This window comes from Leopardus geoffroyi, chromosome C1 (genome assembly GCF_018350155.1).
Source record: "Leopardus geoffroyi isolate Oge1 chromosome C1, O.geoffroyi_Oge1_pat1.0, whole genome shotgun sequence".
Taxonomy (NCBI): domain Eukaryota; kingdom Metazoa; phylum Chordata; class Mammalia; order Carnivora; family Felidae; genus Leopardus; species Leopardus geoffroyi.
In genome coordinates this window covers 42,290,450-42,302,507 of record NC_059328.1, presented here as the reverse complement: position 1 = coordinate 42,302,507, position 12,058 = coordinate 42,290,450, and the positions used below count along the sequence as shown (strand labels likewise).

The 12,058-nt window shown below is 36.9% G+C and overlaps 1 protein-coding gene across 17 annotated transcripts in view; it reads left to right on the top strand.

Annotated features, from left to right (window-relative positions):
* The window catches only part of TUT4 (terminal uridylyl transferase 4), a 138,544-nt gene that overhangs the window by 80,181 nt on the left and 46,305 nt on the right, over positions 1-12,058 (top strand). For all 17 annotated transcript variants that reach the window (XM_045477381.1, XM_045477380.1, XM_045477386.1 and 14 more), the window contains 3 exons: positions 2,369-2,543; positions 5,210-5,910; positions 9,461-9,611. In XM_045477381.1, coding sequence (XP_045333337.1) covers positions 2,369-2,543; positions 5,210-5,910; positions 9,461-9,611 — 1,027 coding nt within the window. The remainder of the gene's footprint in view (positions 1-2,368; positions 2,544-5,209; positions 5,911-9,460; positions 9,612-12,058) is intronic.

Genomic DNA, 12,058 nt, shown 5'->3' with positions numbered 1-12,058 from the left:
GATGTGGGGCTCAAACCCACAGACCGAGAGATCATGATCTGAGCTGAAGTCGGACGCTTAACCGACTGAGCCACCCAGGTGCCCCTTCTGAAAAATGTCTTAACTTTCAGGGTAGCACACCCATGGCAGATTATTCCTTCTCAGTCTCCTTTGCTGTCTTTGTCTTCTCCCTTTCTTTCTAATCTCCTAATGGTGGCATGCTCCAGGGCTCAGGCCTCGATCCTCCCTTCTCACTGCTTTTCTTCTCTATCTGCACTCTGTTGGTGATCTCATTCAGTTGCATGCATTTTACATACCATCTGTATGATACTCCCAAATTTAAATCTTTGGCCAAACCTCTCTCCTGAACTCTATAGTTGTATCTCCAACTGCCTATATACTTTCTCTACTTAGATGTCTAAGAGATGTCTTTTTTTTCCATTTTACTTTTTTAATGTTTGTTTGTTTATTTATTTATTTATTTAGAGAGAGCCTGTATGCACGTGCATGAGCAGGAGAGGGGCAGAGAGAGTGGGAGAGAGGGAATCACAAGCAGGCACCACACTGCCAGCAGAGTCCCGACATGGGGCTGGATCTCATGAAGTGTGAAATAATGACCTGAGCCAAAATTAAGAGTCGGACCCTTAACCAACTGAGCTACCCAGGCTCCCTCCTAACAGATGTCTTAAACTTAACATGCCTGAAACTGGACTCCCTGGTCTTCCTCTTGCTCCACATATAGTTTTTGCATCTCAGTTGATGGCACTGCATCCTTTCAGTTAGTCAGAAGCCTTGGAATCATCCTTTACTTCTCTCTTTTATACCCCATATCAAGTCTGTCAGGAAATCCTGTCATTTCTGCTTCAAAATATTTTCAGAATTTGACCACTTCTTGGTAGAATGGTTCTTCAAAAACTTAAGTCTTATCATGTCCTTCCTCCTCTCCACACTCAGAACCCTTCAGTCACTCCTCATTTAATTTAGAATAAAAGCTGACTCTTTAACTTAGTAGCTCTTTGTTTTCCTCTTCTCTTCTTCCCTTCTTTACCACATTAGCTTTCATGGTTTTCTTTTTAAAGCTAGTCACTTCTACTTAGTGTGTTTGGTCTATCTGTTCCCTATTCCTAGAACACTTTTCCCTCTTCTTCAAATGATACCTTCTGAGCAAGACTATCCTGACCACTCTGTTTCACTGAAACCATGTCCTGCTCCATACTCCCATCCCCTTTTTACTAAACCTACTCGACTTTTTCTTACTTCCACAGCACTTTTCCTTTTTGTAACTTGCTATGTAATGTACTTATTAAGTTGTTGTTTGTTATCTTCTTTCCTTAGAAAGTAAGATATACTAAGGCAAGGATGTTGTTTTTTTTTTTCACGGATATATCCCAAGTGCCTGGCACATAGTAGGTACTCAATGAATAGTTGTAGAATTGAATGAGTGAATGACTGTTTCATGTCTTTATGCTCCTTAGTGGTCACTTTTAGCCAGTCTTCATCTAGCTAATTCCTTTAGAATTCAGGTATTACCTCTTTTGTTAACTACCCACCCCCCCCCCCCCGATTTAGAGGCCCATTTTAGCACAGAGTCTTTACTGTAATTGTTAAATTGTCTCTTCCTCTTCTAATAATCTGTGAAGGGAGAACCTCACCTTATTTGAGTGGCAGTATGGTAGGTGTAGTGATTAGCAACAAATTCAGTAGCCAAGTGGTCCTGAGTCAAATCCTTGCCCTGTAGTATCTACTTCATAGAATTGTTAGAATAAATAGCTACTGTATTTGCAGCATTTAAAGGAGTGAATGGTGCATGGTGACCATTATGTTTAAGCGTGAGCTCTCATTATTTTTTTATATCCTCAGCACAGGACATAGTAGGTTCTAAATAAAGTTTGCCGAATGAAGGAATTAGCTTTTGAAAGCCCAGGGCATTTACTTAGATATTTAAAGTAATTGCTGCAATAAGGACCTATAATAGTTTAGTATTTGCTGTGCAGTGATTTGCAACCTTGGATACACATGAATCACTTAGGAGGCTTTAAAAATCCCAGGGCCTAGTATGTAGCCAAGGTCAGTTAAATCAGAATCTTGGGAAGGGTATGGGAGGTAGGAATGGTATGAAGCTCAGGTATTTAGTATACCGTAATGGTCCCAATGTGATTCTGATTTGCAGCCAAGGTTGAGAATCACTGGTTTATTGGGAAGAACATAAAATTCTAGGAGTTGGTAAACTAGGACTGTGTTCCCAGCTGGGCCACAAACTGCTTTTTGGCAAGTTACTTCTTTATGCCTCAGTTTTTGTAAAGTTAATCTCTTAGGTCTTTTCACACTGAAAATTCAATCATTCTATAGTTTTGTGAAGCTTAAATGAAAAGTATTTTTTCTTTTCTAGTCTCCTTTAACATTGGGAACACCAAATCAGGTATCCCTGGGACAATTATGGTTAGAGCTGCTAAAATTTTACACACTGGATTTTGCTTTGGAAGAATATGTCATATGTGTACGGATACAAGATATTTTAACAAGAGAAAACAAAAACTGGCCTAAAAGGCGAATAGCCATTGAAGGTGAGATGATAACGTTATATTTCATTTAGAGAATATGTTTTTGTGTGCTATTCATCATCCGTTTCTAATACAGTGCTATAAATTACATCCCTTGGCTTTATAGCACTATATATACCACTAGGTTGTCATTATATATTTTAGATAAATTCTTTATCAAGTCCATGATAGTTTTATAGGATTAATACTTAAAGGTTTCCAATCTATAAATACTATATTGGTTAGGATTATTAGCTTATTACATACCTTTATGTTTATTTTTTAGTTATGAAAAACTTCAAAAATATAGACACATAGAATAGTTATTCAGAACAATCTTATTCCTATAAGGTTCTGTCATAAAATTATGTTAAAGTATAACTTTAAAATACAGGTTTTCATTGTCCTCTAACCTCATCTCTATGGAATGTGTAAGTCATTGGAGTATATATACAGAATACAGCCAGTGGTGTTGTAAGAGCATTGTAGGGTGACAGATGGTAGCTATACTTCTGGTGAGCATAGCATTAACTACAGAATTGTTGAATCACTATGTTGTACACCTAAACTATAATGTAACATTGTATGTCAGTTATACTTCAAAAACATAAAAAAAAGCACCTCAGCTTAAATATGGTTAAAGATTAAAAAAAAAAAAGATTGATTTGAAGAAAAAAAAAATTGATGTTGACAAAAAGTTTCATATTAAATCCCAAGAATATTAAGATCTTTAGGGATGCAAATTGATAGAGTGGTTTTTAGAAAATTTAAATCATGCAGCATTTCACTCACTTTTATAGATAGGAAATTGAATTTCTGTCCATCATTTTAGTTTGCTTAGACTACATATTTTTCTGTTCCCTCAGTCCTCTTTTGGCCTTCTCTAGACCCATAAATATTTTTTTAAAAATTTTAATGTTTTTTCTATTTTTGAGAGAGAGAGAGAGAGAGGCAGATCATGTGTGGGGAAGGGGCAGAAAGAGATAGACACAGAATCCAAAGCAGGCTCCAGGCTCTGAGCTATCAGCACAGAGCCCAACATGGGACTCAAACACATGAACTGCAGGATCATGACCTGAGCCAAAGTTGGAAGCTTAACCGATTGAGCCACCCAGGCACCCCAACCCACAAATAATTTTTTAAAAATGTATTAAAAAATGTTAATGATATTAATATATTATTTGTTTTTGAGAAAGAGAGAGCAAGCACGGGAGGGGAAGAGTGAGGAGAGAGAGAATCCCAAGCAGGCTCTACTCTGTAAGTGCAGAGCCTGACGCGGGGCTTGATCTCATGAACCAGGAGATCATGACCTGAGCCAAAATCAAGAGTTAGATGCTTTAAACAACTGAGCCACCCAGGCACCCCTAAACCCACAAATATTCTTATACACTCAGTTACTCACATCTTGTACACTTACATACAGTAAATCAATGAGCTCTGAAGCCTATAACTATCATAATTTGTTTTCTCTTGTCTTTTTCTTCTTCTACAAGGAGCAAAAAGGCCAGGAAAGGCCTTTGAGTGTAGAGAACAGCCTGTGGATTTAGATAACAGCAAAAAGTCACAGATGCCCAAACCTGTTAACAATCTGAAGCCTGTCCTGTTAATCCTTTTACTTAATGATATTCAGTAGTGGAGAAAATGTGCATTGTCTTTTGGCTGTCATCCATTTATTCTTTTTTCCTGGGGCATATTTGTATTTTAGGTTTATAAAATCCAAAAACCCATAAACATTTAGAAGTCTTTCATATTTTCTTAATAATAAAAATGTGGTTGATATATACTCATTTTAGACTGGATTAAAATTTAACTTTTGGTTTAATTTTTACTTTCTTTGGTCTCTTTCTTCCTACTTTTCAATTTTTCCTTTCTTTAGTTTTTTGAACTCATTGAAGTTAAATGTTAAAATCAGTATTTCCTTTTTGTTTTTTTTAGAGAGAGTGAGCGGCCATGAGCAGGGGAAGGGCAGAGCAAGAGAGAGAATCTTAAGCAGGCTCCATGCCCAGCCTCTACGGGGCTCAATCTCACAGAGATCAGGACCTGAGCTGAAATCTAAGAGTTGGAGGCTTAACTGACTGAGCCACTCAGGCTCCCCAAAATCCGTACTTTTTAACTTGAAGCTTTAAGAATTTTAGGTTATCATTTATTTAAGTTGCAAGGAGCATGTTGCTAAAGAATGTTATGATAAGAGATGAAAATTATTAATGGGTCCTAGAGGTTTGGAAAATTTTATTCAGTAACAGTTCAGGAAGGTATAAATGGCATGGCTTTTTCTGCCAGTTTTATCATTGTAATTTTGTAATTACCATGGTGTCTGCAACAGTATGCAATTCTTAATCTCGGGGTTGTGAGTTTGAGCCCCATGTTGGTTGTAGTGAGTACTTAAATAAATTAAAAAAAAAATTGTGTAATTATTGAGTTGGTCTCTTTGGCCATTCTCTCATTAATTAACCTTATTCTTTTCTCTCTTTTCCTTTTAATTTTTTATTTTATGACAGAAGAAAGGAAAAGATGTTGCTCTTGTATTTTTCCTACTCAGTTTGTAGGAACTCTCACTTTGACCTTAGGTTAAAAAAGCTTTGGGAGAATGTACTGTGCTGAGAATATAGCAGTTTCAATCTGTTTGGGTAAGCTTGGAATTGTAGTTCGTTGATGGATACTTAGTTACTGACCATTTCTTTTTTTACTAGATCCATTTTCAGTTAAGAGGAATGTTGCACGGAGCTTAAACAGCCAGCTTGTTTATGAATACGTTGTGGAGAGATTCAGGGCAGCTTATCGGTATTTTGCCTGTCCTCAGAGGAAGGGTGGAACTAAATCTACAGTGGATTCCATGAAAAAAGAGAAGGGGAAAATAAGCAATAAGAAACCAGTGAAGTCTGACAATATGGCATCCAATTGTTGCATTCTACATGGAGAAAGCACAGAAAAAATAAATGCAGAAAGAGGTCAACCTGATAAATATGATGAAATGGAATGTACATCACAGAGATGTATTACTGAAGATGACAGTTTGTTGGTAAATGAGCTAGATTTGGCTGAACTTGGACAGGAATCTTCATCTCTTTCTACCAGTGGAGGCAGTGAATTAGAGCCAAAATCAATTAAGAAACAAGATGATTTAGCACCGTCAGAAACCTGTCTAAAAAAGGAACTCAGCCAGTGTAATTGCATTGGTTATAAATCCCCTGACCCAGATGAATCTTCTGGTACAGACTGCCAGTCAAATATAGAAACAGAGAGTTCACATCAGATTGTGAGCACTGACACATCTGCTACCTCCTGCAACTGCAAAGCTACAGAAGATGCTTCTGACTTTAATGATGATGATAACCACCCCATCCAGGAATTATATTATGTGTTTGATAAGTTTATTTTAACCTCTGGCAAGGTAGGATACCGTTTGTAAAGAGTCTGTAAGATTTTGTGGTTGTTGTAGGACTGTATTTATAGTTTTTAGATTCAGAAATGTAAAAATAGCTTCTATGATGGTAAACTGTTATTTTCCATTGATATTTTGGTGTATATTTTCACTTTTCCTTTTTTTATTTTTTTCTGTAGTTGTCTTTAAAGAATGTATGTAAAACCTCAAAAGGTTTCAGTACTCTATTACTAGTTGGTTTGCTTAACTTTCTCATATATGAAAGGATTCATCAGGCATTTTATAAAGATCAGTTTGGCAAAAGCAGCAAATATTTTAAATTTTGTTAATTTTCTATGTATATGTTTACTTTATCTTCCACAAAGAAGATTATAAAGTTTGTAAATTCTAATAGTATTCCACTTTAAAGGTGGTTTTTTACCCCTATGGGGTGGGTGAATATAAATTAAAAAAAATTTTTTTTAAATTTTTATTTATTTTGAGAAAGATACAGAGAGCAAGCGGGGGAGGGGCAGATAAAGATGGAGACAATTTCAAGCAGACTCCACGATGTCAGCGCAGAGCCTGAATTCACGCGGCCTGAATTCACGAACCATGAGATCGTGACCTAAGCGGAGACCCAGAGTCAGACGCATAACCAACTGAGCCACATAGAATATAAATTTAATGAAGATAGTTGAGCAGAAACTAAGATCAGGAACCAAAAGCGTGAAGAATTCAGATTCTGTCTCTGCCTTTGAGCTTTCCTTTGGATATTGGCATATCCTTTATAAACTAATGGAGTCTTAACTTTTCTACTGTTCAAGTGGGATAGTCTGAACTTCAACTTGATAAATTATAGAAAATAAAATACCCAATAACAGAAAATAAGCAGTGACTACTTTGTTAATAAAAGAAAGGTTTAGCTAAGTCACATTGCTTCAATTGCAGGGTACATAATTGAAATATCAGCACCCAAGATGAAAAAATGATTATATAGGTCATGTGTAAACCAAGAAGAATGTTTTTGAAAAAATCTAGAAAGTTACCCAGTTTTATTGTTTTATCAGTAATTATTTATTGACAAGCTTAAAATTTTTTAACCTAATTACTAAGCTGTGCTTCTTTATTCTTTGTAAGAATACATATATTGCATTTTTTTTTAGGTTGCGGTGTTTAGGACATATGGACTGTAGAAAGGATAGATTAAATGGCAGGTTTTTAGAAAACCCTCTGAATTATATAACTGCAGTGTATGCTTTTTTTTTTGTAAATTTTTAAAATGTTTTTTTTTTGAGAGAGAGGGAGAGAGAGAGAGACCGACCGACAGAGAGAAAGACCGAACATGAATGAGGGAGGGGCAGAGACAGAGGATGACATAAAATCAGAAGCAGGCTCCAGACTCTGAGCTGTCAGCACAGAGCCCAACGCGGGGTTTGAACTCGTGAATCTTGAGATAATGACCTAAGCTGAAATCAGATGCTTAACTGACTGAGCCACCCAGGTGCCCCGTATACTTCTTATACCCCTTGGAAACTTATCGTTTTTCTTTAATGTTTATTTATTTTAACATTTTATTTCATTTTTGAGAAAGACAATGTGAGCAGGGGAGGGGCAGAGAGAGAGGGCGACACATAATTGGAAACAGGATCTATCTAGGCTCTGAGCTGTCAGCACAGAGTCCTATGCGGGGCTTGAACTCATGAGCAGTGAGATCATTACCTGAGCCAAAGTCATATGCTTAACCGACTGAGCCACCTAGTTATTTTAAGATAACTATTTATCCAATTAAATTTTTTTTCTAGATATATGTAACATTTTTCTAGTATTTTCTGATAAATCTTTTAAAAAGAAGTTTTGAGGGGCGCCTGGGTGGCTCAGTCAGTTAAGCGTCCGACTTCAGCCAGGTCACGATCTCGCGGTCCGTGAGTTCGAGCCCCGCGTCGGGCTCTGGGCTGATGGCTCAGAGCCTGGAGCCTGTTTCCGATTCTGTGTCTCCCTCTCTCTCTGCCCCTCCCCCGTTCATGCTCTGTCTCTCTCTGTTCCCAAAATAAATAAACGTTGAAAAAAAAAAAATTAAAAAAAAAAAAAAGTTTTGAAAGCTAAGAAAAATTCCCGTGGTACTGTTAATTAGCCTATAGCACAGCATTGCCACAAGTAGAGGTTTTTGTATGTAATTTGCATCAGAGGTCATGGCTAGGTAAACAAGCTAATCCTGGAGGAGGAAGCTCTTTGAAATCTAGGCATATTACAATAAAGAAAGGAGTGGCGCTCTTCCTTCACTATGTGTTTTGTTCAAGTTGGGATACATTTTTACTGTTTTAAACCTGTCTGATAGTCTATTGGAATACATCTTATTTAATTTAATTTAATTTTATTTTATTTTTTTATTATTTAAAAAAAAATTTAAGTTTATTTTGAGAGAGATTGAGACAGTGAGTGGGGGAGGGGCAGAGAGAAAGGAAGAGAGAGAATCCCAAGCAGGCTTCCACACCAGCACGGATCCCAATGTGGGGCTTGAGCTCCCAAAATTGTGACATCATGAACTGAGCCGAAACCAAGAGTTGGATGCCTAACTGACTGAGCCATTCAGGTGCCCCACCATTGGAATACATTTTAAATGGTGGTATAGGGTTTGCAGTTAACTTTGTGGCTATTGCATAAGAGTTATTCTTTGTATGAAGCAAAGTTATTTTTAGAGGTCAGCCCTACAGTTTGGTTTCTTGAGTACCATGCTAATGTAGTAAACTGAACCAACTAGCCAAGTGGAGGGTTTTACAATTGACTATGAAGATAGAAAGTGTTTGGAGTGAAATGAAAACTGTCACTTCAAATTTATTTCTTCCTTTCTTCCTTTCCTTCCATTCTTTCCCTTCTTCTTTTCTTATTTCTTCTTTTCCTTTCTTTTCTTTTCTCTTTTCTTTTCTTTTCTTTTCTTTCTTTTCTTCCTTCCTTTTTTTGAAATTTCTTTATAATCAGGGCATCTGGGTGGCTCAGACAGTTAAGTGTCTGACTTCAGCTCAGGTCATGATCTCGCAGTCCGTGAATTTGAGCCCCGCGTCAGGCTCTGTGCTGACCCCTCAGAGCCTGGAGCCTACTTTGATTCTGTGTCTCCCTCTCTCTGCCCCTCCCTCACTTGCTCTCTGTCTCTCTGTCTCTCTCTCTCAAAATTAAACATAAAAAAAAAAAAACCATGAAATTTCTTTATAGTCTACGTTGTTAAAGATTTTAGTAGGTTAAAATTAATGCACAGATTTCATTTTGGGAGCTGACCAAAATGTTTGCATTAACCCATATGTATTACCTCTTCAGGTATTTTCTGAATCTTACGTATTTGGGTAAATCTCATCTTGATAATACCATTTTAGTGGGGAAGAAACATTAAAGTGTTTGCTCAAAAATGTGTTTTTTACATTTAATACTGCATTTTATTTATATGCTTTTTTTTTTTAACCTCCTGAAAGCACAGGTTATCAAAATTGAGTTACATAGAAGAGTCTTTTTGGACCTGCTTTCTAAGTGGTGATGAAGTCCCTCAATAGTTTATTAGATAATTTTTTTTTTTTTTACGTTTGTATAGCCACCAACGATAGTATGCAGCATCTGCAAAAAAGATGGCCATTCAAAAAATGATTGTCCAGAGGATTTCAGGAAAATTGATCTAAAACCTCTACCACCAATGACAAATCGATTTCGGGAAATACTTGATTTAGTATGTAAAAGATGTTTTGGTAAGTCTTTTATTATTAGAGCTATTGTGAATAGATTCTTTGTTAGATTTTGAATATTTATTTTCTTATTTAAAAACAGTTTGCTTACGTTTTGTTTTGGTACAGGTTATTTAATAGTTTAGACACCCAACAACAGATATTTATTAAATGCCTATTAAATGCACAGCACTGTGGTAAATGCCAAAGGGAATACAGAGTCCATTATGTGTTGCTTTTATTTATTTTAATTTTTATTTAATTTATTTTTTTAACTTACATCCAAGTTAGCATATACTGCAACAATGATTTCAGGAGTAGATTCCTTAATGCTCCTTACCCATTTAGCCCATCCCCCCTCCCACAACCCCTCCAGCAACCCTCTCTTTGTTCTCCATATTTAAGAGTCTCTTATGTTTTGTCCCCCTCCCTGCTTTTATATTATTTTTGCTTCCCTTCCCTTATATTCATCTGTTCTGTGTCTTAAAGTCCTCATGAGTGAAGTCATATGATACTTGTCTTTCTCTGACTAATATTGCTTAGCATAATATGCTCTAGTTCCATCCACATAGTTGCAAATGGCAAGATTTCATTCTTTTTGATTGCTGAGTAATATTCTATTGTATATATATACCACATCTTCTTTATCCATTCACCCATCGATGGACATTTGCGCTCTTTCCATACTTTGGCTATTATTGATAGTGCTGCTATAAACGTTGGGGTGCATGTGCCCCTTTGAAACAGCATACCTGTATCCCTTGGATAAATACCTAGTAGTGCAATTGCTGGGTTATAGGGTAGTTCCATTTTTGATTTTTTGAGGAACCTCCATAATTGTTTCCACAGTGGCTGCACCAGTTTGCATTCCCACCAGCAGTGCAAAAGAGATCCTCTTTCTCTGCATCCTCACCAACATCTGTTGTTGCCTGAGTTGTTAATGTTAGCCATTCTGACAGGTGTGAGATGGTATCTTGTGGTTTTGATTTGTATTTCCCTGATGATGAGTGATGTTGAGCATTTTTTAATGTGTCAGGAGGCCATCTGGATGTCTTCTTTGGAGAAGTGTCATTCATGTCTTTTGCCTGTTTCTTCACTGGATTATTTGTTTTTGGGTGTTGAGTTTGATAAGTTGTTTATAGATTTTGGATACTAACCCTTTATCTGATATGTCGTTTGCAAATATCTCCTCCCATTCCATCGGTTGCCTTTTAGTTTTGCTGATTGTTTCCTTTGCTGTGCAGAAGCTTTTTATTTTGATGAGGTCCCAGTAGTTCATTTGTGCTTTTGTTTCCCTTGCCTCTGGAGAAGTGTTGAGTAAGAAGTTGCTGCGGCCAAGGTCAAAGAGGTTTTTGCCTGCTTTCTTCTCGAGGATTTTGATGGTTTCCTGTCTTATATTTAAGTCTTTCATCCATTTTGAATTTATTTTTGTGTATGATATAAGAAAGCAGTCCAGATTCATTTTTCTGCATGTCGCTGTCCTGTTTTCCCAGCACTACTTGCTGAAGAGACTGTCTTTATTCCATTGGATATTCTTTCCTGCTTTGTCAAAGATTAGTTGGCCATACATTTGTGGATCCATTTCTGGGTTCTCTGTTCCATTGATCTCAGTGTCTTTTCTTGTGCCAGTACCATACTGTCTTGATGATTATAGCTTTGTAATATAGCTTGAACTCTGGGATTGTGATACCTCCAGCTTTGGTTTTATTTTTCAAGATTACTTTGGCTATTCGGGGTCTTTGTATAGTTTTCAGTGTATAGATTTTTCACCTCTTTGGTTAGATTTATTCTTAGGTATTTTATGGTTTTTGTTGCAATTGTAAATGGGATCAATTCCTTGATTTCTCTTTCTTTTGCTTCATTGTTCATCTATAGGAATGCAACCGATTTCTGTGCATTGATTTTATATCCTGTGACTTTGCTGAATTCATGGATCCGTTCTAGCAGTTTTTTGGAGTCTTTTGGGTTTTCCATATGGAGTATCATGTCATCTGCGAAGAGTGAAAGTTTGACGTCCTCCTGGCCAATTTGGATGCCTTTTATTTCTTTGTGTTCTCTGATTGCTGAGGCTAAGCCTCCAATACTATGTTGAATAATGGTGGTAAGAGTGGACATCCCTGTCTTCTCCCTGACCTTAGGGGGGAAAGCTCTCAGTTTTTCCCCATTGAGGATGATTTTAGCGTTGGGTCTTTCATATATGGCTTTTATGATCTTGAGGTATGATCCTTCTATCCCTACTTTCTTGAGGGTTTTTATCAAGAAAGGATGCTGTATTTTGTCAAATGCTTTCTGTGCGTCTGTTGAGAGGATCATGTGGTTCTTGTCCTTTCTTTTTATTGATGTGATGAATCACATTGATTGTTTTGCAGATATTGATCCAGCCCTGCATCCCAGGTATAAATCCCACATGGTCGTGGTGAATAATTTTTTTAATGTATTGTTGGATCCAGTTGGCTGCTATCTTGGTGAGG